Source organism: Medicago sativa, chromosome 6 (genome assembly GCF_051527215.1).
Source record: "Medicago sativa cultivar Bolivia chromosome 6, Bolivia_mono, whole genome shotgun sequence".
Taxonomy (NCBI): Eukaryota; Viridiplantae; Streptophyta; class Magnoliopsida; order Fabales; family Fabaceae; genus Medicago; species Medicago sativa.
Genome location: NC_140754.1, coordinates 71447859 through 71475158, shown reverse-complemented (window position 1 = coordinate 71475158; position 27300 = coordinate 71447859). Strand labels below are relative to the sequence as shown.

Below are 27300 nucleotides of genomic sequence, written 5' to 3'. Positions count from 1 at the left end.
AAGCAACCTGAGTACAATGAGGCCAAGTATCACACCATTTATTTGACAACAAAAAGCGGTCCAAACGGCTCATGGAAACTCCATCACCCTTATACCAAGTAAACAATCTTCCACAAATAGGCAAATCAATTAACATACTATCATGAATGAATCTGTTAAAAACCTCCGCATCCCGTTGTCTAAAAAACATGGCCCGACCCTTCCTTTCATCTACTCCACGCACCGAATTGAAATCCCCACAAACACAAATGCAAACATCATTATTATTCTGAATATGCAATAACAAATCACCCCATAATAACTTTTTAGCCTCCATGTCGCACGGTGCATAAACATTGAAGATAACGAAGTCCTTGCCAGTTAGTAACTCCTTACCCTTTATTACCAAAACATGATTGAAAATAAAAGAAGAAATGACATCAATCCGAGAAACGTCCCACACCGTAACCATACCACCGGAAGCTCCTACGGACGGTTGATAAGAAAAATTATGCACACTATCACCCCACAACGACTTAACCACCTGTTCATTCATGGATTCCATTTTTGTCTCTTGTAAACACAAAACTAAAGGCTTTTTCTCTGACACTAACCTCCTCACCTCCGCCCTCTTCTCACCACCTCCTAACCCCCTCACATTATAACTAATAATCTTCATTAAAACCTCCGTCACCTAACCCACCTCTCCACCACCGCCCTCAAGACTCACCCACGACACCCTCAACACCCCCCTCCGTCTCAGTAAGCTTCTCGAAACCTCCAGCTGCCCTCCACTCTCTCCTCCCATCCCTTGATAATAAGTTGAAACTATTTGATACATCACAATTCACCTTAACCCCCACCACCTTCCCCAACTCCCTGACATCCTCCTTAACCTTGTCCTCCTTACCTTGTAAATGCATCCAATTTACCCAATCATTATTAGCTGTACCTGAACCTGCTGTATTAGAGGACTTAGAAGAGTTTGATGTTGAAACTTCCGAAGGCTTGGAAATATTTTGCGCTGACCCCTTAATGTTCTTGCGTCTTTGTTTCTTTAGCAGTCTAAGAATCTGTTTCCGATCAGCAGCCGGTAAACGTGCTATTTTCTTCAAAAAACCCGCTGAGTGAATTGCCACTCCACCCTTGTGAACCGCTGCTGGCTTGCAGGACTTAGATGAATGACGGCTTGAAGAATTCTGCTTGCTCGTGATAGCAGCGTCCTCCTTACGTTTAGAGGAAAACACCACACCTCCTTCCGATATTGGTTTATTGTTCTCCATCCAATCTAAACTCCGCGGACCATTCTTGATACAAGTATTCGCCAAAGAGTCAATTGACGGCTGCTTATTAGACAAAGAGTCATCTACGGGGCCTACTACAGTATGTACCGGTTGTAAAATAGGGGAAAGTTTCACCTCAAAAAATTCATTTCCAATCCCTTGAACACCACTGTTGGGCGCTGCATTCATTGTACCAGACACCACACCATTCTTCTCGTGTTTGCACCAATCGTTTTGCAAGTCAGTGACAAGTTCATCCAACTCCCATTCTCCTTGCACCTCATCCAATCCTTCAAAATTATTCTCTTTTGGACCCTCTTCCGGTGTTGGTTCCACTTCACATTCCGTCATAAAAACATCCTCGCCTAAATTACACCCCCATTCTTCCACAATTTTAATAGCATATTTCCTCCCATCGACAATAAATTCAGACAACATATTCACTATTTCAATTTGTGGTGTAACAACAAGAACACGAGCAAAATCTAAACGAACTTTATCCGCAGTGCACTCATCAACATAAAGAAAACGTCCAATACTAGAAACACAAAGTCTGAAAAAAACATCATTCCATGCGTGCACTGGAATACCATAGAGACGCAACCAAGCACCTCGTTCATATCGGGCCGATGCCACTGACCATTTATGGAAATTAGAAAACAACATACCGAAGAAGTCATAAGCACGATCAAGAACTGTAGAGAAGTCTTCTCCACCAGTGCAATTGAGGAGAACTCTGCCACCCCCCAAAGGAATAACAGTAACATTTGGAAATCCAGCATCTTCTATACGTTGTTGAAAAGACAAGACTGAGTCCCCCGCCTTTATGTGAGCAACCATGCCTGTACTCGCCCATGCTCTATCCTCCTCGCAAGAATTAAACACAGGAAGAAACTTTGGTGCCAGTTTTTCTGTTGGTGCTGAACCTGTTTTCGGCAAAACAGCTGGTGTTACCTCCTCCAATCGCAGATTACCTTTACCACTCCCACTAATCACCTCCGCCTTCTCCCTCACCAATCCAGCTTTCCACTCCGCCCTCGAGAACCCTACCACGGCTCCCTGCCCTTCCTTCATAAGTTTAACTCTCTTCGTCTTCATCAAATTCGTCACCGGCACATCAACCGACCCCACCGTAACCTTCTTCTCTACACCTTTCTGAACGTTCACCATCACATCCTTCGAAACTCCTTCGTTAACTGACATAACCTTCTTAGGTACTGCCGTAACGTTCTCAATTCCATCCTTCATCACCGCTGCCTTTTGTTTCACAACAGGAGCGTCATTGTGTGCGAACCTGTCGAACCTTGCCTCTCTTGCAAAAACACGGCAATCCCCCATCCATACAGTATTCAAAGCTTGTAACAGTTTAATTCTATTCTTCACATTAGCAAACCGAATGAAACCAAATTCCTGACCGCGCAAATTTTTATGACGTGCCACATACAGATCAGTAAGAACACCGCAAACCTCAAAAGCTTGACGTAACCGGAATAAAGGCAGACCTTCAGGGAAATTTGTAATATAGAAAGAAGCTTTGCACCCAAACCTGCTCTCAATCATGGATACATCAGATGCGTGCCATTCTGCAGAAGCTACATGACCTCCCACAGAGTTGTAAAAACCATCACCATTCCTAACCCTAACCTCCTCCCGTCGCCTATCGACAAAATCATCCTTAAAACCTCTGTCTGAAACCTGAAGCCGATGCTGACCATAACCTGTCGCCGCTCCCCGCTGACCGTCCGAACCTCGAGACCTGTCCCGTCCTCTTTGAACCAGTTCCGTCGCTTTCCTCTTCCTAGACCTCACTACAGTCCAATCTCCCCTATCCCCCCCTATTTCTGCCACCCTGGCTGGACCCCGATCCCCCCCTTGCATATTCTTTAACTGCAATGTTTTTTTTTTGAATGGCAAAATATTTAACTGCAATGTTGGTAGAAAGATAACATGTTAATTTTTTTTTTTTGTAATTTATTAAGTCAATCAACACAGATTTAAAAAAGTTGGTAGGAACCAAAATATGAAAAATATTTTTTCCATTTGTTTATATTGCCTTTAATTTGATTTCTGAATCCTCACTATCAATATTTGTATTATTTTTCTAAATCCTCACTATCAATATTTGATTTGTTTATGAATTCTTATTATATATTTTACAGTGATACAACATAAGAGAATTGATTTAAGTTTGAAGCAAGAAATTAACCGTCGAAGGAGTCACTTGTTTTGAGGTATGGAATGTATAATATTGCAATTGCCTTTCTTTATGTCTTTCTTTGTAGCTTACTTGACAGGAAGATTGGAGTAAATTTTCTTGAAACATGATTTTTAAAGAGAGAAAAAGAAGATTAAAGAAGATAAGTGAAATTATAATCAAATTCTTCTTCCTTGCTGTTGTTCAATATAATTGGTTGCCTCAATATAAATAATCTGAAAAGAAAATCACACTTGTTAGTAAAACTGAATTTGAAAATGAGTAGAAAATATGAAGTTGAAAATGGTTGGTGAAAACAAAAATGAAGAAAGATGGTAAGAAAATGGTGAGAGAAGGAAAGTGAGATTGAGATTGAAGAAAGGTGGGAAGATATAATTTTGAAATTTGAAATGGAAAGTGGATAAAGAGATGAATAATATATTGATATGATGGTTAAGAGGAAGGTTTGCTTCTCAATGAAGAAAATTTGTGTATAATAGTAGGTAGCAATTGATAGCTGTTGACAATAGAGTGTTGTGGTAGTAATAAAATATAAAAAGTGGTTTATATAGTAGAAATAGTCAAAAATAAATATAAATATATACTAACATATTCCCTTAAAAAAACATATAGTGAGATATATCTTTGTTAACATATAGTTCATATACTCATTTGTATTTTATCAATATATAGTTTCCATTAAATTTCAGAAATAATTCCACCAAAAAAATTCAGAAATAAAAATATATTAATATATTCTCATAAAACAATCATATACTTATATATATTTTTATTAATATATAGTCCATACACCCACACATATATATATTGGTTGCTATTTTTCGTCAACTACTTTTGTTTTTTGTATTAACAGAGTTAAATCTAATTATTTATATATTTATTTGTAAAAAAATTCATTTTTTGATTTTATATTTTACTTTTTGAGTCATTTTTTCTTCTTTTTATAAAATTCTTTTACATTTGTCTCAATACCTGACATCATGTGCACCCATAAACCTACTTTATATGAAGAAAAAAATTCACTTGTCAAACCTAAAATATAAATTATTAACTAATATTAAATTTTATCGATTCCATTTTATCCGAAGAAGTTAGACTCTCATAACGTTGCAAACCAATTTTTAAATCTCATATATAAGAGGTGTTCATGTTTAATATCTCGAATAAAAGAGGTGTTCATGTTTAATATCTCGAATATAATTAACAACATGTAGAATATTATTTCAAAAAATAAAAAGTGCAAAGAACATGTAAGAAAGTGTGCATAGGAACAAAAATATAGAAAAGAAATTATGCAGGTATATTTAAAATTATTTGTTAGAACCTGTAACAATAACAAATAAAAGAAGTAGATTCACGCTGCAAATAAAAAATGAGGTCTTATTAGTGACGGAAAAAATAACTCCTTTAATAACATTTCAATGTATACTTTTTTATAAGAAAAGCTTAACTTTTAATCAATGTATATTTTTTTATAAGAAAGGCTTAACTTTTAATATATGTTTTATTAATAAACAAATACACCACAATTCTAAAAATTCATTTTCATCAAGACTGACATTCTAAACAACTTTTGTAAATGTAGACCATCACTATATTTATTAATAAACAAATACACCACAATTTTAAAAATTCATTTTCATCAAGACTGACATTATAAACAACTTTTGTAAATGTAGACCATCACTATATCCAAGCCATTCAATTTTTAAATAGTAAATCTAAGGTAAAAGTATGTTTGTGTATAATTTGTGCACCCTAAAAGTCACCATTATATAATAGTTTTATCGTAAATACAAAATCATATTCTGCTATAACAACAACGCTCTCTAGTTTCCTCTAAAAAAAACTTGTTAGTAAAACCGAATTAAAAAATTAGTAGAGAAATGAAGTTGAAAATGAAGAAAGTTGGTAAGAAAAAGATAAGAGAGAGAGTGAGATTGAGAGAGAAAAGTTTATTATTAAAAAATAAAGGTGAGAGAAAAGTCTATTATTAAATAAATAAAGATGAGAGAGAAAAGATTATTATTATAAATAAATAAATATGAGAGAGAAGTTTATTATTAAATAAAGAAAGTTGAGAAAGTGAGTTTCAGTAAAATGAGTTTTGATAGTGGATTTGACAAAAATAACCTTAAAGTTGTAAAGGAAAAAGTTTGGAAGAAAATTAGTTAGGGATAGTTAAGTAATTTTGGTTATTATTATTATAAGTAGATAAGTAGACTTTTTTTTTTGTGGTCCGAGTTTATTTTTTTTGTTGAAGGAAACATGCTTATAGCATTTCATTAATAATAAGAGATTCAATACAATCGGGTATGTCGAAATAAACGGCGGGACTAGCTAAAGACGTGGCTGCTCTTGCAAGAGCATGAGCAACCGCGTTGGCTTGTCGCCTAATAAACTCCACCCTAGAGATAGAAAAGAAATTACTAAACAGCAAACGACAGGAAGAAATGATACAACCAAATTCGGACAAGTCGTTCCTGCTAGAGAGGAAAGCATCAGCTGTCAACTTCGAGTCTGTTTCAAAATCCACATTATCGAACTGCATGTCACTCAACCATTGTATAGCAGAATGCAACCCTAAGGCTTCACCGACATCCACCGGTACATTACAAGGATAAGTAAAAGCTTTAGCCAGAACAAACGTACCTTCTGCATCCCGAACACAAATACCGATACCTGTACGGTTGACATGAGAAGAGAAAGCTGCATCAATATTACATTTATATCGGCCTACCCCAGGAGGCTGCCATTTAAGTCGGTGTTGGTGGGAGGAGGAGGTCGTTGTTTGCTGAGGAGTCGAGCTAGACATACGAATGTCTGGGGCGTTCGCTAGCTGCCAGTCTTCAACCAAGTTCCTGGCACACTCAACTACCATGGCGCTTGTTTCTCTAACATCCTCCCATACTCTCAAATTTCGATGTTTCCATAAACTCCACAAAACAGATGATAGACGTTGTGTGAATTCTACCGACAAATTTTCCAACAAAAGAAAAATAGCAGACATAGCTGAGTCAGTGGAGGAAACTGCATGATGCACCGAGCTCCAAAGACCGGTTCTATTCCAAACATGTATGGCAAACGGACAATCAAAGAAAACATGAATAAGATCTTCATGGTTAGAGTCACAACTAGCGCAATTGGTCGGACAATTAACACCTTTATCTAACAGACGAACACGTGTTGGCAGGCACCCACGACACATACGCCAGATCAAATTCTTGACTTTCGGAGGAACCTTGAGATTCCAGATGCCAGACCAGTATCCCGGTTGCCAGTTATAAGAGGAGTCGATTAACTCTGAGACACATAACCTATAAGCACTCCGAACAGAGTAACGCCCGTTTCTTTCCGCTTTCCAAATGATGCGATCCTCTTCAACCTGAGAAATAAGTGGTGTATGAAGTATCTTATCCGCAATATCCTCACTAAAAACCTGCCTAAACACCTGTTCATTCCAACTTTTATCATATAAATTCATCAGACTATTAACAGTAAAATTATGAACAAAGTGAGAGCCAGGAATATCACTTCTAATAACCTCCCCATTAGGCAACCAAGGTTCATTTAGAATAGAAATATTTGCGCCTGAACCTATACTCCACCTAGCACCCCCACGCACAAGGAATCTAGCGCGCATAATGCTACGCCAAACGTAGCTGGGGTTATGTCCAACTGTTGCCGTGAGAAAAGCCCCAGTCGGGAAATAACGCGCTTTAAAAATGCGAGCAACCAACGAGTCCGGTTCAGTGATAAACTTCCAACCCTGTTTACCCAACATAGATAAATTAAAAGCAGAGAGATCTTTGAAACCCATACCTCCGTGAATTTTTGGTGCTGAAAGTTTCTCCCAATTAATCCAATGGATTCCTCTTTGCGATGTTTTACCATGGCCCCACCAGAAGGAGTTCATCATCTTTTCAATGGAGTCGAGTAAAGTATTGGGGAGCTAAAAGACACTCATCACATAAGAAGGAATAGCCTGCACAACAGATTTTATCATTACCTCGCGACCTGCTTTGGAGAGACATTTACCACTCCAAGAGTTTATTTTTCGCCAGACTCGATCCTTAATATAAGCGAAAGTAGCGTTGCGGTCTCGCCCTATCATAGAAGGTAAACCCAAATACTTACCTGTGCCCAACACAATTTGAACACCAAGAATATCCGTAATGTTAGTTTTGAGGCCATCAGGGACATTACGACTACAATAAATTTCAGACTTAGGTAAACTGATCGCTTGACTAGAAGCTAACTCATATGTGGAAAGAATAGTTTTCATGACATGAACTTGATCCTCAATAGCTTTGAAAAATAGAAAACAATCATCAGCGAACAAAAGATGTGAAACAGACGGTGCATGACGACACACTTTTATACCTGTGAGAATACCCCTTGTCTCGGCATCTCTAATGAGCGCTGATAGGCCTTCTGTATTATCTTGGTTTTTCCCGACCTGATTACCATTAACTGATTACCATTAACTGTATTATCTTGGTTTTTCGGGTGTCAAACATTGATTAAGTTTGAACCTTTTTAACCTTTGATATCTCATTTTTTCTTGGGACGGGAAAAATAAGAAAAACCCTTGAGAATCGAGGTCCGGGAGTTGTTTCTGATGGCCTTTTTGGGAAGTGTGAAAATCTGACTTTGACTTGAGTTGGCATTGTTTTATAGGTGCCAAGTGTATACCTGAACCAATGCTGAGCTGCCAAGTGTCCCTGGACCTGTAACTAATTTCTGGACAGATTTGCAATTAACAAAAAAAAACAAGGACTAAACTGCAATTAACCAAAAAGGACTAAAATTGAAAAATTAATAAAATTGGTTAAAAATGTAATTTTGAAAATAACGTAAAGTGAAACCAATAAAAAACACAAAAAGGACTAAAATTAACCAACTACATAAATGAGGTACTTCAAAGTAACCTCTCTCTGTCAAAATTTTGTGTGAAATGACCAAACTGCCCCTAGGGACTAAAATGACTCAAAATGACTCAAATGCAATTTTAAAATGGTTTTTTAACAGGGAATTAAAGCAAGAGTTTATACAAGCAAATTGAAGAGACTCAGAGACATTTTTTAGGGATTAAAAAGTGTTTTAACACAGGAAATGACTAAAATGCCCTTAGGGACTAAATTGGCCCAAAATGACTCAGATGCAATCTTTGAAATGGATTTTAACATAGAATTGAAACAAGGATTTATACAAACAAATTGAAAAAACTCAGAGATAATTTTCAAGGGCTAGAATGAGTTTGAATGCAGGAAATGACTAAAATACCCTTTTTCATGAATTTTGCAAGTAACATTGAAATAAAATGCAGAGAAATATGCAATTGATCAGAGACAATCTTCAAATAACTTGGAGTGCAAGAAAGACCCTTTGGATGGTTTAAAATGCAAGAAAACATAGACAAAGTCACAATTAAAAATATTTTCAAAACAAAGACAGTAAAACATGCAGATAAGCATAGTAAAATATCAGGGTAAACAATATCAAATTGGCAATCTCTCAAGAGTCAAAGACACATATCAGAGATAGAAAGATATTTTGGAGCAAGTATTTTTAGGTCCAAAATTAGGGTATAACAGCTGCCCCTATTTAAGTCTCTTTGTCCGGAGGGTCAAGAGACGAAGTCTTTGACTTGACGGGACGAAGATACTTAAATATTAACATTTGCACTGTTTTTGGACATAAAAATACGCTCTCACATTTTCAAAGACATGAATGCCATGCAACATTTTGATTATGAATGCAAGACAAACAAACTGGGGTCTACAGAGCATGTCATATCACTGGGGATCTAGGTAGACATTAACAGGGTAGACAAACCAAGGGACAAAAGGTAGGTACAAGCTGTTCTTTGGAGCGAACTAGCTACTTGACCCAGGATAGAAGTACAGGATAGGTACAAGCTGTTCTTTGGATCGAACTTATCACTTGACCAGAAACATAGACATACAGGTAGATACAAGCTGTTCTTTGGATCGAACTTGCCACTTGATCAAAAACATAAACAGATAGGCAGGTACAAACTGTTCTTTGGATCGAACTTGCTGTTTGACCGGAGACATAGACAAAAGGCAGATACAAGCTGTTCTTTGGATCGAACTTGCTGCTTGATCAATATCACAACATAAGCCGGGTACAAACTGTCCTTTGGATCGAACTTGTCGTTTGACCGGAAACACAGGCATATAAGCAGGTACAAGTTGTTCTTTGGATCGAACTAGCCACTTGACCAATAACAAGACATATAGCAAGATATATTGGGGGTTTGATTCAACAAGATACAAATTGGGGGGTAAATTGACATTGACTTGATTTGAAAATAGACATGACCATTATCGTTGGCCCAAGAGCAAATTGAGAGTGGATTAACTTTGACGGAGACGTTAAATTGAATTGAAAGTTGACATTGAAATAGACATTGAAAGTTGAAAATAATCAGAGACACAAGCATAGACATAGACATGGAATTGAATTGAGAGTTTAACAGAGACATAGACATAGGCATAGACATAGACATTGAATTGATAGTTGAAATTGAATTGAATTGGAAGTTGAGATTGAGTTGAATTGAAATTGAGATTGGAAATGCAACATGTATGTATGGTATAACAATATCATCAAATGTATGAGCACATAGAATGCATGATTATGTATGTATGAATGCTTGGAAATGCATGATTGGTCTACAGTTTGGCAGGCAAGTTTCACAGAGACAGACAAAACATTGGAAGATTGGGCACGTGGTGGCTCGTGCTGTAACATATATACACAGACATCCTCTTTGGAGAGATCGTCGTTGGGAGACGTATCGGAACCATGACTGAGGGAAATATATCATATCACATATACAAAACTTGCAGAAGAGGGAACCTTGGAAGACTCCTTGATACAGGTTGCCATTGCTAGGCATGTCGGTGCTGGGAAAGCATTGGATGTTCGCATCTGTGGTCAATGCTTTTCATATCATTTTCATTCTTTCATTTTTCAATCCCATTTTTGCCTGAACCGCCCTTTCGGGTTTTCGATCCACCGGGAGTGAATTCTTTTCATTGCCCCATTTTTGCCTGAATTGCCTTCATAGGTTGTCAATCAGCGGGGTACTCATTTTTGCCTAAGCCGCCCTTTCGGGTTTTCGACCTAGCGAGCTTTTCATTTTCATTTTTCTATTCATTTTTTTTTACCTTCATTCTGTTTTTTCATTCTTGCCATTGACCACAGATCATCCTGGGGAACAACCTGCTTGTAACATGTATTGAAATGGACATTGATACACACTTCTTCATGCATGTTTCACTGGAATGTACCCTATTGCTCATGTTTGCTTTCAAAATAGACGGAAAAGGTTTTTCAATTTTCAAAAATGTTTGTTTCAGACGTTGACATTATCAAATAGAAAGAAAATATTTTGTATATAGCATTGAAAGTAGAAAGAAAGTAGAGTTTCAAACAACAGCACATGCTCAAATTGATGTAGAAGAGTGAGAGTCAGCCAAAGGCATAACTCCACGGATTTACAAAGCTTGGCAAATGGTAATTTTATTGGTTGGTGGTACATTGAACACGATGACCACTACATTTCATAGAAATTTTGAATTCACAAGTACAGAAGCTTCTGATGAAGACGATCATTGACAGCTGCAGATGTCCCAAGGGGTGATGGTGATTTGCCAGATATAGTTACTTGTCTTTCACTATCAATCTCATTTTTGCATGAACCGCCCTTTCGGGTTTTCGGCTCATCGAGACGCTCATTTTTGCCTGAGTTGCGTACAATCTCAGCGAGCTTTTCATATTCATTTTTTTTGTCCCTAACTTTTGCCTGGATCGCCCTTTCGGGTTTTCGATCCACCGGGAAGCGCATTTTTGCCTAGGCCGCCCTTTCGGGTTTTCGACCTACCACGCTGTTCTTTTCATATTTTTAGACAAAGTATTTCTTGACTATATCGGCATTTACAGAATTCGGAAGTTCAACACCATCCATGTGTGTAAGGATCAAAGCACCACCAGAGAAAGCCTTCTTGACAACATAAGGACCTTCATAGTTAGGTGTCCACTTGCCCCTTAGATCGGGTTGCTGACTTATCCTTCTTTTCAATACAAGTTTGCCTTCCTTGAATTCACGAGGCCGGACTTTTTTGTCAAAAGCATTCTTCATTCACACTTGATACAACTGTCCATGAGCCATAGCGTCCATGCGTTTCTCTTCAATCAAATTCAACTGATCATACCGACTTTGACACCATTCAGCCTCAGTTAATTTTGTTTCCATGATCACTCGAAGAGACGGAATCTCCACTTCCAGAGGGAGAACTGCTTCCATGCCATACACCAGAGAGAAAGGTGTTGCCCCGGTTGAACTGCGCACTGTAGTACGGTAACCATGCAAGGAAAAAGGTAACATCTCATGCCAGTCTTTGTAAGTAGTAACCATCTTCTGAACAATCTTCTTGATATTCTTGTTAGCGGCCTCAACTGCACCATTCATCTGAGGTCTATAAGGAGAAGAGTTGTGATGTTCAATCATGAATTCTTCACATAAAGCTTGCGTCATGTTATTGTTCAGATTGGAACCATTGTCAGTGATGATCTTGCTGAGAACACCGTATTGGCCGATGATGTTATTCTTGATAAACTTCACTACCACTTGCTTGGTCACATTAGCATAGGAAGCAGCCTCAACCCACTTGGTGAAGTAGTCAATCGCCACTAGAATGAAACGATGACCATTGGAAGCTTTCAGTTCAATTCTTCCGATCATGTCGATGCCCCACATAGAGAAAGGCCATGGGGAAGAGATAACATTGAGGCTATGTGGAGGCACATGAATCTTGTCAGCATAGATTTGGCATTTGTGGCATCTCTTGGCATGTTTGTAGCAGTCACGCGTAGTCATCCAGTAATAGCCGGCTCTTAACAGTTTTCTTGACATAGTGTGACCCGTAGCATGGGTCCCAAAAGTACCGTCATGTACATCATGCATCAACTTCTCAGCTTCTCGCTCATCAACACATCTCAACAAGACCATATCATAGTTCCTTTTGTATAGGATTTCTCCGTCCAGAAGGAATCTGCTAGCCCATCTCCTCAGGGTCTTTTTATCCCTATTGGAAGCACCGAGTGGATATTCATGATTCTGCAAGAACTGTTTGATATTATAATACCAGGGCTTTCCGTCATTCACATCTTCATCAGTCTGACTAGGTGCTTTTTCAATAGTAAACACATGAGCGGGTCTATCAAGACGCTGCACTTTGATTATGGGCACATCATTCCAGTGGTTCACACGAAACATGGAAGACAAAGTAGCAAGAGCATCAGCCATCTGGTTTTCATCCCGAGGGATATGGTGCAGCTCAACCTTTGTAAAGTATGTCAACAAACGTCTTGAGTAGTCACGGTAAGGGATCAGCTTCTCATGATGAGTCTCCCATTCACCTTTTATCTGATTAATGACAAGCGCGGAATCACCGTAGATGTCAAGATGTTTGATTCTCATGTCAATGGCTTCTTCAATTCCCAAGATACATGCTTCATATTCAGCTATATTGTTCGTGCATTCAAAAATTATTCGAGCAGTGAAAGGAATGTGGTGCCCCTGCGGAGTTAGAATAATGGCCCCAATCCCCTTACCATAAGCATTGACAGCGCCATCAAATACCATCCCCCATTTGCTATTCACAGTCTTTTGCTTTCAGATACATAATCTCTTCATCAGGGAACTTAAACTTAATTGGTTGGTAATCATCAAGAGGTTGATAAGCAAGATGCTTAGCAAGGATGCTTCCTTTGATTGCTTTTTGAGCTTTATACACAATATCATATTCAGACAACAACATTTGCCAACGTGCAATCTTTCCAGTAACAGCAGGCTTTTCAAAGATGTACTTGATTGGATCCATTCGGGATATCAACCAAGTTGTATGATTCACCATATAATGACGCAGGCATTTGGCAGCCCAAGCTAAAGCACAACAAGTCTTTTCGAGCATTGTATACCGAGTCTCACAGTCGGTGAATTTCTTGCTCAGATAATAGATAGCATGTTCTTTCTTTCCAGTCTCGTCTTGTTGACCGAGAACACAACCCATGGATTCATCTAACACTGACAGATACATAATCAAAGGTCTTCCTTCCACTGGCGGGACAAGGATAGGTGGTTCCAACAAGTATTCTTTAATGCTATCAAAAGCTTCCTGGCATTCATCATTCCATACAACAGGCTGATTCTTTCTGAGTAATTTGAAAATTGGTCCACATGTAGTAGTCATGTGAGATATAAATCTTGAAATATAATTCAGGCGTCCGAGGAAACCTCTGACTTGCTTTTCAGTTTGAGGGGCCGGCATCTCTCTAATAGCTCGGACTTTGTCAGGATCAACTTCAATGCCTCTTTGGCTGACAATGAAGCCTAGCAGCTTTCCAGATCTTACACCAAACGTACATTTGTTGGGATTCAACCGCAGTTTGTACTTTCTTAATCTTTCAAACATCTTTTTCAAATACACAACATGCTGCTCTTCATCACATGATTTCACAATCATATCATCAACATATACTTCAATTTCTTTGTGAATCATATCATGAAACAGAGTAGTCATACCTCTCTGATACGTTGCACCAGCATTTATCAAGCCAAACGACATCACTTTATAACAGAATGTTCCCCATGGAGTAATGAAAGAAGTTTTTTCTCTGTCTTCAAGTGACATCCGTATCTGGTTATAGCCGGAGAAACCGTCCATAAAGGAGAACACTTTGGATTGAGCAGTACTGTCAACGAGCACATCAATATGTGGCAATGGGAAGTTATCTTTCAGACTGGCTTTATTCAAATCTCTGTAATCAACACACATCCGAACTTTCCCATCTTTATTTGGCACTGGTACAATGTTGGCTATCCACTCAGGATATTCAGCTGTCATGAGGAAACCCGCATCAATTTGCTTTTGCACCTCAGCCTTGATCTTAAGAGCCATGTCTGGACGAGACCTTCTCAATTTCTGTTTGACGGGAGGGCATTCAGGTCTTGTCGGTATACGATGCTCCACAATCTTGGGATCTAGACTCGGCATATCTTCATAGGACCATGCAAAGACATCTGGATAATCATGGAGAAGTTGAGTAATCTTCTTTTTCACTTCTGGCTCAAGTGCAGCACCAATTTTGATCTCTCGCTTGTTCTCTTCAGTACCCAAATTAATAAGCTCAATCTCTTCCTGGTGGGGCTGAATGGCTCCTCTTTCTTGCTCAAGCAGTCGAGTGATCTCATACGGTAACTCTTCGTCATCCTCCTCATCTTTGGCTTCATATACAGGGAATTCAAAATTTGGAGGAACCGTAGGGTCACTGTGTTCAACGGGTTTATTATGGTTCAATCTGCATAATATGATTGTGATGATTTTAGAAAAATGTTTTTCATGCAGATTTTTGAAATTAATAAGAAAATACAGATGTTTTGGTTTTTTTGGCATTACCATTATTTCCAAGAAAAAGGCACTAAAAAGTAAAATAACAAAGAGTCGCGGGAAAGACGACAACTTTTATTGATTACGGCAATGCCGAAACACACATGCCCTTACAAAGACATCACTTTCGCCTTGGGCAGAGCGAAAGGATTGTTATTTTGAAAACAAAGAAAAGCATGAGCAATAAGACACATTACATGGAAGCATGCATGACTAAAGGAACGTCAATGGCCTCCCAATTTCTCACGGTGCCTCCTGGTACAACAAACGTAGGCACGTAACTACTTTCAGCAGCATCTTCAGCAATAGCATTGATAAATCCATCACTACAGAAAGTTCCTGTTGAAACGCCTGAGGTCGGGGAGAACCCAAGGCCCTCTTTGCGCTTGTTCTCCAAAATCTGTATCACTTTGCCCCAGCCAGCATCTTGCCTTTCTTGAACAACTTTCTGGGCGTCTTTCAATGAAGCCATACTAGCACTAGCTCTCCAGGGTTCCGCACCTTCAACAGTCAAGCCTTGAAATGACGTCCCTTCAGCGGACCCTGCTTCAACACAAGAGAAAGGTGACACTTGGCTAACCAGATACGCTTCTTCACCATGCACAGTGACAAGCTTACCATTCCTCACAAACTTGAGCTTCCGAGGAGGCAACTGTAAGAGGCGTTGATGTCCATGATTTGAAAAGTGACCTGGAATGTCTCCGGTCCAATGGTAATTGGGAGATCTACTTCTCGAAGAACATCTTTACGAGATCCGTCAAAAGCCTTAACCAAATAGCTGCTTCCCCTTAGAGAAATTCCATGATGACTCAACTGTCTCAGCGTAGACTCAGGCATTACATTTAAGGACGATCCAGTGTCCAGCAACACATTGGATATCATGTCAGACTTACAGTGCACTGAGATATGCAAAGCTAAGTTGTGGTATTTCCCTGCTTCGGGGAGTTCATCGTCACCAAACCCCAAGTTGTTACAACCAGTAATGTTACCCACTATTCCATTGAACTGATCCACGGAGACTTCATGATTAACATAGGCCTGTTCCAGCACTTTCATCAACACTTTCCTGTGAGCTTCCGAGCTCAGGAGCAAAGACAAGATGGATATTTTTGACGGAGTTTGCAGCAGCTGGTCTACAATCTTATAATCGCTCTTTTTAATAAGTCTTAAAATTTCGTCCAGATTAGACTCTTCAATAGACTGGCCCGATGGGCTGGCATTCTTGTCAACAGGAGGAGCAACTGGTGGAGTTACTGTGGCAGCAGGTGTAACAACCTTCTTTTGGAACAAGGGTGGACGGATCCTTCCACTTCTCAAAGTTGTAGTTTATTCAGCAATGTTACCAACCGCAGTTGGGGATACCAGAGGCACTTCTACCCCATTCTCAATCATAGTGGCATCGTACTTGTAAGGGATTGCCTTAGTAGAAGCATAGAATACCGGGCCAGGTAGCCTGATCACCAAAGGTTTAACATTCCTTGTCTGAGGCACACTCCCAGCAGGAGAATCATGAAATACTGGCACAATCACACAAACATCACTGGCAATCAGGTGTTTGCTATCCATTAGGCTTTGTATATCACTTTGCACCACACAACAGCCCATAGGATTTTGAAGACATTCTGAACAAGAAGCATGATCGTGATTAAACAAGGAAGTTTGGCAAAGCTTGACATGTAGCGGCACCAAAGGAGTAGCAACATTACGGACATCTAAAGTGGGAGCCTTTCGAGGAACACGAACTCCTTCGAAAGCCTCGATCATGTTAACGGCGGCATGGTTTGGAAGTGGATTATCAAGAACGTGTGGAACACTAATTTCAAAAGTCAACCGTCCTCTGTCTATCAGATCCTTTACAACATTCTTCAGAGCATAGCAACCTTTAACATCGTGGCCTTGAGGGCCCTGATGGAATTCACATCTGAGGTCCTGTCGAAACCTGGGAGGCAATGGCGTAGGCGGAGGCTTGTTTGGCCTGGTGACGCAATGCCCTTTAGCTAGTAGAGTTGGGAGCAGATCAGCATACCGCATTGGTATTGGTGGAAAATAAGGCCTGGGACGAGGACCCTGTTGTTGTGGCTGTTGCTGTTGAGCAGGAGGCTGCTGTTGTACCTGCTGGGCAATGGCATTAACGGGCACTGGTGGTTGACCCGGTGGCAGAGGATATTGCTGGTAGAATGGTGGGAAGAAGGGATGTTGAGAGTACTACATATATTGGTAGGGTAGGGGTAGCTGAGCAGCATTAATAGGAGCGACAGCAGCTGTAGACTGGTTACCGGGCACCATCCCTACTTCAGATTCCTTCTTCTTATGGTGGCTGTTACCATACTTCTTTGGCGCACTAGTTGAGGACTCACCTTTTTCAAGAACAATGATACCTTCTCTGACAGCCTCCTCTAGACGAGTTCCCATAGTAACCATGTCGGAGAAATTATTTGGTGCAGAGACTATCATTCTTTCAACATATTCTTTCTTCAAAGTTTTCAGAAATGTCTGTGTCAGTTCTTCCTCATCGAGCCGAGGAGAAACACGGGCAGCTGCCCCTCTCCATCTCTGAGCATATTCACGGAAGGTTTCATCTGACTTCTGAGACAAAGACTTAAGAGAATCTCTATTCGGCTTCGAGCGGGTGTTGAACTTATAATGACTCTCAAAATCAGCAGCGAGTTCCTCAAAAGTATGGATATTGTCTTTACTCAAACCAGTGTACCAATCTGCCGCATCTTCTGTCAAGCTATCCTGGAAGCAATGGATCATTAGTGCATCGTTATCCGCGTAGTTAGCCATTTTCCGGACGTACCGAATGACATGGCTATGTGGACAAGAAGATCCATTGTATTTGTCAAAATCTGGCACTTTGAACTTCTTAGGAACCTCAAATCGGGATACCAGGCATAGATCACGAGCCTTAGCAGAAACACCGTTCCCACGGCTAGCTTTGACCTCGCGGAGCTCTCCAGCTAGCTCTCTTAATTGTTCTCTCGTAGCCTCCATTATAGGGTCCCATCCACGCGGAGTGTCAACATCGACTACCTGTTGCACAATGTGCACAACAGGATCGGTAACAATAGTAGTCACTTGAGACATAGAGGTACTTGTGGAAGCAAAAGTTGTCACATGAATCTGTCCTTGATTGCCAATACCAGAAATACCAGTCGCAGTATTAGGAGCATAGAAAGCTGAGAGTCCATAAGGGCGCCCATTGGGCATAACAAACCGAGCATCAGAAGCCACAGTGGATAATGGGATGGATGGAATCATTTCAGTAGTAACCAGAACAGACGTGACTGGTTGTTCTTGTGCAGCCATCAGAGTAGACATGGCGTCATGAGCCTTAGCCAAGTCTTCTTTCATATCAGCCAATTCGGCGCCGAGCTGAGCATTCTCTTCTTCAAAGTTAGTCATGTTTCTTCTCTTGTACAATCTTGTCTGATGAATTCTAGCCGGTTGGTAAACCTTACGAGCACGAGCCACCTTTCAGACTGTGGCAGAAGAACCAGGAGGTAATGAGCACAAGAAAAAAAAAATTTGTGACCAACGAATGCATATGATGCATGAGATGTATAAATGCATATGCAAAAAGACTCTTTTTTGTGTTATCGAAGGGTTTTAGACAAATTAGAAATTTGTAAACATTACTAAACAACTGAAACATCATAACCAGACGAAACAATCAAACATCACGAGGTCTTACAAGATAATTCCCCTTTGAAATACTAAGCCAAGGGATAGACTTTGAAATGTAAAACAACAATAACAACTGGAAACAACAACAGGAAGCAGTAATCCTCAAGCATAGGAAGTAGAAGGATCATCCTCAGACTCAGACTCAGACTCATAGCTGCAGTATCGGGCATAGAAGTCACGGGCACCCCTAGCCCTCTTGGAATCCCTCATAAGAAACTTATTATTTTCTTCAATCTCTTTTCTAGCCTTTGCCAACTCCTTCTTCAACGTCAAGACCTCATGGGTCTTCTGCTCATCTTTTCCATCCAAAGTCATGATCAAATTCTCAACCTCATAGTATCTAGTCTTCCACTGATGCTTCTCTCGGTTCTCCATAGCTAGATGCTCCTAATACATCTCCTGAGTAGGCAGAGGTAGAGGTAAAGGCATGGTTGGAATAGATGCAGACACATATCTCATGGCGGGGTAAGGCATGCCAATCTTCTTAGCCTGGTTTACTACCCATTGAGTATAGGCCTCATGAGCAATACCGGACCTTACACCCATATGCTTCATGTCTTTCTTCCGAATCTCGGACCAAGCCTCTATGAAATCTTCTCTTATTCCTGTAGGAGCATTAGAGTAATGGAAGAAGTAAGGAGATGTAGCAAGATAGATGGGCTTCTCTTTCATCGGGAAACCAAATTGCCGTAAGGCGAGCTCCGGGTTATAGTTGATTCCACCCCGGGTACCAAGAAGAGGCACATTAAGAAACTTTCCACCACCGAAGATAATTTCTTTGACTCTAGCAGCGGGGGTGAGCCAAACCACTTCATTAGGGGTGAGAGCCATAATCCGCTGTGAAATAGTCCAATTCTCTGGATTATCATGGAAAGACTTCGGAAGGTGCGAAATAAACCACCTATAGAGGAGAGGTACACAACAAAGAATGTATCCACGACCCTTGCCAGATCGATCGTGAATAACATGGTATGTGTCAGCCAGCAAAGTAGGAACCGGATTCCTGGAGCGGAAGATCATAATAGCATTCATATCCACAAAGTCATCAAGATTTGGAAAGAGGATAAGCCCATAGATGAGTAGTGCAAGAATATTCTCAAAAGTGTCCTGACAAGTGGTTTTGAGATTGACTTTCTCAAGTAGATACTCCGAAGTGAATCCCCGGATGTGAGCCTTAATGACAAGATTCTTGGAAACATCAGAGGTCTTGAGATAGAGATCACGGGCAATAACCAAAGGAGTAGGGGGTGCTCAAGACCCTTGAAAGGTGTCCCCTTAGCAATAGATAGATCCATCAAGCAAGAATAAGCCTCGAGTGTGGGCACCAACTGAAAGTCGGGAAAAGTGAAGCACCGATAGTCTCAATCATAAAACTGCACTAGAGTGTGTACAAGCTTCTCATCCACATTAGTCCGGAGAAGAGTAAGTAAGTCCCCGTAACGACGTCGGAAACCGGTCAGATCCTTGATCTTGAGTGCCAAATCTCTCAAACTAGCCAAATCCACTTCCTTGAACTTGTAGGACTTAGTCTTCCCCATTCCTACAATGTTTACAAATTCAATTTGTCTAAGCCCTTCGATAAATGCATGGAAAAAGGTTTATGCATGTATGCATGATCACATTCAAGTACGGAGAAAACATGGTGGGTTGAAATTCAAAGTCAAGGAGTCATGGGTGGACACGTTGTCCGGTGAATCTAGGGCTTAGGATAATAGTAACCGGGTTCTACAAAAGTTCCCAAGTCGCAACCTCTCTCACGTACATCATGGTGCCACGAGACAAACACTCGCTCCATGATTATCTGTAAGAAGGTCTAACTTGAGTGTAGTATCGTGTGACGACTAAAACTCGAGACAACACTCGGTTCAGCCTCCGCACTACATCCTAGAAAATGGCCATGGATGGGTTCGGTTATCTACGGTCCATAGCGTCACAGAACAATTGGAAGCAAAGTGTCTAAACGCGACAACACACGCCGACAACATCACCCCCAAAATGCCTCGGCTATGTGGGATTGATCGCATAATCCAATACACGAGGCAACCCTCGGAATGAATTGTCGATTATATCCCCCCTAAGTCCTAAGTTCACTCAGCCCGGGTGTAGGGCTTTAATATTCTCACCCCCACACGTTTGCAAGGATTTAAACATTTATTCACAAAAGAAAGCAAATAAAAGGATCAAGTAAAAACAAAAGCGCGAGCGTGAAAATAAAGACTAGGCGTAACTCTCGAATCTCCCTAGTGAAGTCGCCAGCTGTATTATCTTGGTTTTTTGGGTGTCAAACATTGATTAAGTTTGAACCTTTTTAATCTTTGATATCTCATTTTTTCTTGGGAAGGGAAAAATAAGAAAAACCCTTGAGAATCGAGGTCCGGGAGTTGTTTCTGATGGCCTTTTTGGGAAGTGTGAAAATCTGACTTTGACTTGAGTTGGCACTGTCTTATAGGTGCCAAGTGTAGACCTGAACCAATGCTAAGCTGCCAAGTGTCCCTGGACCTGTAACTAATTTCTGGACAGATTTGCAATTAACAAAAAAAACAAGGACTAAACTGCAATTAACCAAAAAGGACTAAAAATGAAAAATTAATAAAATTGGTTAAAAATGTAATTTTGAAAATAACGTAAAGTGAAACCAATAAAAAACACAAAAATGACTAAAATGAACCAACTACATAAATGAGGTACTTCAAAGTAACCTCTCTCTGTCAAAATTTTGTGTGAAATGACCAAAATGCCCCTAGGGACTAAAATGAATCAAAATGACTCAAATGCAATTTTAAAATGGTTTTTTAACAGGGAATTAAAGCAAGAGTTTATACAAGCAAATTGAAGAGACTCAGAGACATTTTTTAGGGATTAAAAAGAGTTTTAACACAGGAAATGACTAAAATGCCCTTAGGGACTAAATTGGCCCAAAATGACTCAGATGCAATCTTTGAAATGGATTTTAACATGGAATTGAAACAAAGATTTATACAAACAAATTGAAAAAACTCAGAGATAATTTTCAAGGGCTAGAATGAGTTTGAATGCAGGAAATGGCTAAAATACCCTTTTTCATGAATTTTGCAAGTAACATTGAAATAAAATGCAGAGAAATATGCAATTGATCAGAGACAATCTTCAAATAACTTGGAGTGCAAGAAAGACCCTTTGGATGGTTTAAAATGCAAGAAAACATAGACAAAGTCACAATTAAAAATATTTTCAAAACAAAGACAGTAAAACATGCAGATAAAGCATAGTAAAATATCAGGGTAAACAATATCAAATTGGCAATCTCTCAAGAGTCAAAGACACATATCAGAGATAGAAAGATATTTTGGAGCAAGTATTTTTAGGTCCAAAATTAGGGTATAACATTAACAAGCATAGAGTAATCTACTGATTCAACACACATACACATCCAGTGAATCCAACGAGAATTAAATCCCATTTTATGCAAAACAGCCCTTAAGTAATTCCAATCCATACGATCGTATGCTTTACTAATGTCAAGTTTTAGAGAAACATACCTATCCTCCCCTCGCGTCTTGGCTTTCATAAAATGTAGCACCTCAATTGCAACCATAGCGTTGTCAAGGATGGAACGACCTGGGACAAAAGCTGACTGGTTATCAGAAATACATTGAGGCAAAACTTTTTTCAACCTATTCGCTTGCACTTTTGAGATGATTTTGTAAAGAACATTACATAGTGCAATAGGTAACCAATCTTTCATGCTAACCTGCGTGGAACCTTTTGGAATAAGTGCAATATTAGTAAAATTTAGATCAGGGGGGAATTGTCCCGTGTCAAGCCAACCACAACATTCTTTAAAAATGTCATCACTACATAAATTCCAAAAATGCTGGTAAAAACCCGGATTGTACCCATCAGGACCTGAGCACTTGTCCGGATGCATAGAGAAAATTGCATCCTTAAATTCGGCCTTGGTGAAGGAAGCCGTGAGTATATAGTTGTCATTATCAGATACAGACGGATTAATAACATCAATAACCGCGGAAAAATCACTATGTTGGTGCTGAAAAATATTTACAAAATAATCTCTTGCCACATTTTGCATATCTTGCTCATTAGTAAATTTATTACCAGCATCATCATCAAGAGAGGTTATTCGATTTACCTTTTTTCGAGTTGTAGCCGATGCATGGAAAAACTTGGTATTGCGGTCACCATCCTTATACCAATGCGTCTTTGCACGTTGTCGCCAATATGCCTCATCTTGGGTCAACAGCCGTTGCATACGTTTCCGTAGCTCGAACATACGAGTTTGATGCTCACCAGTGTAACAAACACGAGTCTCCTGCAATTGTTTTCTACAATCCTCAATATCAATTTTTAATTTATGACAATGAGACTTTCTCCAAACCGACATGTCGTCCACGCATGCAGATAGCCTCATAATAATATCATGACTAGGATTTTCCTGCCAAGAGTTAGTAACAAGTTCCTTAAAACCTGGTTCAAGGTACCATGCATTTTCATAACGAAATCGATGCTTAGAAACACCAAACCGTGGGGTGGGAGCAACATTAACATAAATAGGATAATGGTCAGAAGCAGGTGCCACCAAAGTTTCGACAATAGCATTCAGAAAAATATTAAACCACATATTATTTGCAAGAGCACGGTCTAATTTTTCCTCGACGGCACGTGAAGTACCAAGACTTTTGAACCAAGTAAACGGATAACCAATAGTCGGGACATCAGACAAACCTGAATCAATGACAGCTTGACGAAAACCATTAATGAGCCACGTCGGTCTATTGTTGCGCCCCCTCTTTTCACTCGCATCAAGAATATCATTGAAATCTCCAAAAATACACCAGGGACCTGTAAATTGATTAGATTATTGTCGAAGAAAATTCCACGCGGCTGTCCTACGACCTCCATTAGGATAACCATAATAACCGGTAAGTCTCCAGATACCAAGAACATTATCAACAATTTCAACAGTAATATGGTTGCTAGAAAAATCAACGAGTTTACAATGTAAAGAGTTACGCCAAAATAAAGCAAGACCCCCGCCTCTGCCGGTGCGGTCTACAGGAAAACAACAGTCATAACCAAGCAAAAAACGAAGTTCTTCAATTTTATTTCTGTGAGCTAGAGTTTCACTTAGGAATAAAATATCCGGATTGAAGTGCCGGACTAGGTACTTAAGATCAGGAATTGTGCTCGGGCTACCTATACCCCGACAATTCCATGCCACTAAACTCATTTACCTAGGCAGGCCTGATCATCAGGACCTGCCATTACATCAGTGTCAACATACAGAGGATTAGAAATTACATTCATATCGACATCCCCCCCATGACTAACATTTGTTCCTATTACAAAATTTCCTTCACCCCCATCAGCAGTAAATGAAGAAGTTTCACCATTCTGAAGAGCCAGCATCCTCTTTCTCTTCTTCAGTTCAGAACCTGTGACATCTTGAGACTCCTCAGAGTTGGCATTTGGAAACGGTCCAGCAGGTAATCCAAGCACCAAAGGGCGGCCAGCAATCAGATTAGAAGTTGAGTTACCTGTAGAAGAAGAAGGTAAAAATTGTATCTGACAAGCATCTGAGCCATGTTTTACTTTGACAAGATTTTGGGCAGCAAGTAGGTCATTTTTGAGAGCAGAAATCTGGTTGTCAACAGCAAGCATACGGTCACTAAAAGTTACAGCATTGACAGCACCACTAGTAGGAGGATTTCGGCCAGCAGGAGGTACACCAGAAGAGACATGATGGCGCGGCACAGCAGAAGGAATTGGGTCTTGCAACCATTTGTTATTAGCAGCAGAACCAATACGGGCAGCATTAGGCTTCAAGTCAGGACCCCATTTGCGAACACCATCATCAGACTCCAATTCGAACAAATCCGGGCAAACCTTGTCGGTGTGTCCAAGTAAACCGCACCTGAAACAAAAAACTCCAAGTTTCTTGTATTTAAAGGTTACTGTAACATAAGCACCATTACTGACACGGACTTTCCATTCTTTTTTCAAAGGAGCGGTGACATTAATACGGACTTTCAGACGCATATAGGTACTATGAATAGAGTTACGGACATCATATGATTTAAGAAAGCTACCTATACCTTGACCAACATTCGGTTGAATGCAGCCAAAAGGGAGACCGTGAACCAGGACCCAGATGTCCAAATGGTTCAAATTGACAGAGGCAGGGACAACACCAGGTTGGATACGGTCCATTACGATGTGGAAATTATCATACAGCCACGAACCGTCATCGAGAATGCGTGCAGCATCCATTTTGTGATGAAACTGAAATAGAAAACGGTCACCATCAATTTTGACGATTGAAACACGCTTGCCTGGCTTCCAAGCACGAGCCATAAGCTCGCTGAAATAGGCAGCCTGAATCTCACGGTCAGCTAGGACACGACCAATTAAACAGTGATCAAGGATGGTGGATGTTTCAGACTCGGTGGCTAGGTTAAGGGTTAAGCCTTCTTCAGCAAGGGTGAGACCAGCGATATTGAGATGAGAAGGATCCATGGAATCGGTTGGGAGTAAAGAAGCAGGGAAGGCGACAGTAGGAAAATAGAGGAGAACAGAAACTAGGGCAAACTCAGACTGTATTTCACGGTTAGGGTTTTTTGTTTTGGAAAGCTTGAAGCAGACTAATGTTGACATCGGTTTATAAAGCAAGGATGGAAGCATCTAGATCATAGGACCAGATGAGGATCAACTGCTCACCAAGAGATAATCATCCCAGAATGCGGCAACAACCAAGAGAAGGTGGCGGCTAGAAACTCTAGTGGAGAGAACCCTAGGAGCTATATTCATAATTCAACAAGTTTCAATTTGTGGTCCGAGTTTATTGTTAAGAGAGTATTGCTAACCCAATTTTATTATATTTGATTGATGAGAAATTCTAACTTGGATACAACCCCAATTTAAATTTATCTAGACACACTCAAGTAAAAAAAGTAATAAAAGAGAAAAGAACTAAATGACAAATTATTTCTCTCTTAATTTTGACATACACGTGCGTATATCCAAATTAATTTGAATGGATAAATGGATTATGCAAAAAAGGATACTCAATGTTCATTTAAGACTATGAACATTGATGTACTAGGAATATTCCACAAGGAATATCATCCTAAATGTTAATAACATTGCTCTTCATCATGTTTCACTATTAGGATTTGATTACATCAAATGGTAGTCATACAAATCATCCTAAGTGAAACAAATGGAACATTCTGATGATCAGAATGTTCAACTCAGCACATGCTTACTTCATGAAAAGTACAGTAGGTGAAAAGCAAAAAGCCAAAGCAAAGCAAATCTGTCTTGATCAATCAGAGACAGACACGCATGGGATTTGGTACAGAACAAGGACCACACAATCCCTCAAAGCATGTGTATGAAGATGCAGAATCCCACTATATCCTCCTGCACCAAGTTCCAAGGCAAATCTGGAAAATGAACCACGTCGCTTAAATTTGTTGTTTTTTACCCTTGCTCGCCGTGGCGAGTTGATGCAGTTCAACCACTGCATAATTGATGTTTTAAACCAAAAATCATCATCACTAAGTGTCCCAAGGCATATGGATCATAGGAAACCTGAAAAACATTCTTGAAGCAAGCAAATACAAATATAGAAAGCATAACAATGGAAAGGCAACAATCTCATGCATAACTCTAGAATTTTCGTAGTTTTTCATAACATTCTAGCATGACATAAACATAATCCCAAAGGGTGGGAAAACTAACTATGGAACTCACCTAACAAGTTTCTTGCAACAACTCCAAGCTCCAAGCTCAATCATGATAAAACCCTAACTTGTGATCATTTACTTCCTTTGCTCAAACCACATAATCTTGCTATCTTTTCTTGCAATTCAAGCACCATAATACTTGATGATCATCAATCTTTAGGTTTCCTCTTTCAAATTACCACTTCATTAACAAACCCTAGCTTCTTGGTTCAAGAAATCTTCAAAACCTTAAACCAAATCAAGCTTCCACATGATTTTGATGTCTTGTAAGGACATGGGTTAGAACCTTACTCTAGTTGCTTCAAATTTTCCACATGATCCGTAACCAAATCCTAGCTTCATGAACTTCTCTTGGTGAGGAGGGAAAGTAATGAAAATAGCCAAAGCTTCTAGTTGTTTCTTGAGGAAGAAGAAGAAGAAACCATGATACATATATCATTACCAACCAAGAGTCTTTTATGAATTGATGAGGTGAGGATAGAAGAGAGAGATCGATGGAGAAGAGAGAGGAAGGAGAAAGCTCTTGCCAAAACCTAGAGAGAGAAAGAAGATTGGAAATGAGATATTTTTGGTGCCTTATCCAAATAAATATCCTTTCCACATGAATTTACCATTTTGCCCTTGCCTTGAACGTGTTTAAAACGACTCTATACTTTTCCTGTAAAAAGCTGACATCTCATAAAATATTTTCCATTAACTTGCTTTCCGAAATATTAATCCTCTGGCATGATCGAATGGTAATATACCGTTACTGACAGGCGGGATATTACAGCTAACAAGCATATCTATGACTTCTTCCTGTTGAACATTTTTTTAAATGAAGAAATCTTGATGTAAAGCATCAGATTAAAATCTTATTGGAAACTTTTAAAATCTCATAGGAAACAATCCATTTATCACATTTTTTG

At 39.7% G+C, this 27300-nt stretch overlaps 2 protein-coding genes across 2 annotated transcripts; both read right to left on the bottom strand.

The window, feature by feature from the left end:
* Window positions 1-698: 698 nt before the first annotated feature.
* LOC146916637 (uncharacterized) lies at window positions 699-3140 on the bottom strand. Its single transcript, XM_085721688.1, has one exon. It carries the CDS (start codon window positions 3138-3140, stop codon window positions 699-701), a length of 2442 nt encoding a protein of 813 aa, XP_085577814.1.
* A 2609-nt stretch (window positions 3141-5749) lies between these two features.
* On the bottom strand, window positions 5750-25298 carry LOC146916636 (uncharacterized). The gene is made up of 6 exons (XM_085721687.1): window positions 23879-25298; window positions 23583-23696; window positions 22053-23486; window positions 16401-16477; window positions 7487-7936; window positions 5750-7246 (listed from the first exon to the last, which is right to left on the bottom strand). Exons 1-6 carry the CDS (start codon window positions 25296-25298, stop codon window positions 5750-5752), a joined length of 4992 nt encoding a protein of 1663 aa, XP_085577813.1.
* Window positions 25299-27300: the final 2002 nt, after the last annotated feature.

Bases quoted from the DNA above. Each gene is read 5' to 3' on its own strand.
- LOC146916637 (XM_085721688.1), bottom strand. From the start codon at position 3,140: ATGCAAGGGGGGGATCGGGGTCCAGCCAGGGTGGCAGAAATAGGGGGG.
- LOC146916636 (XM_085721687.1), bottom strand. From the start codon at position 25,298: ATGTCAACATTAGTCTGCTTCAAGCTTTCCAAAACAAAAAACCCTAAC. The intron at 7,937-16,400 runs GTATTCTATGCT...AATGGTAATCAG, and splicing joins TGATCAGGCTACCTGGCCCG to GTCGGGAAAAACCAAGATAA. The intron at 7,247-7,486 runs GTAATGATAAAA...TTGGGTAAACAG, and splicing joins TCTCCAAAGCAGGTCGCGAG to GGTTGGAAGTTTATCACTGA.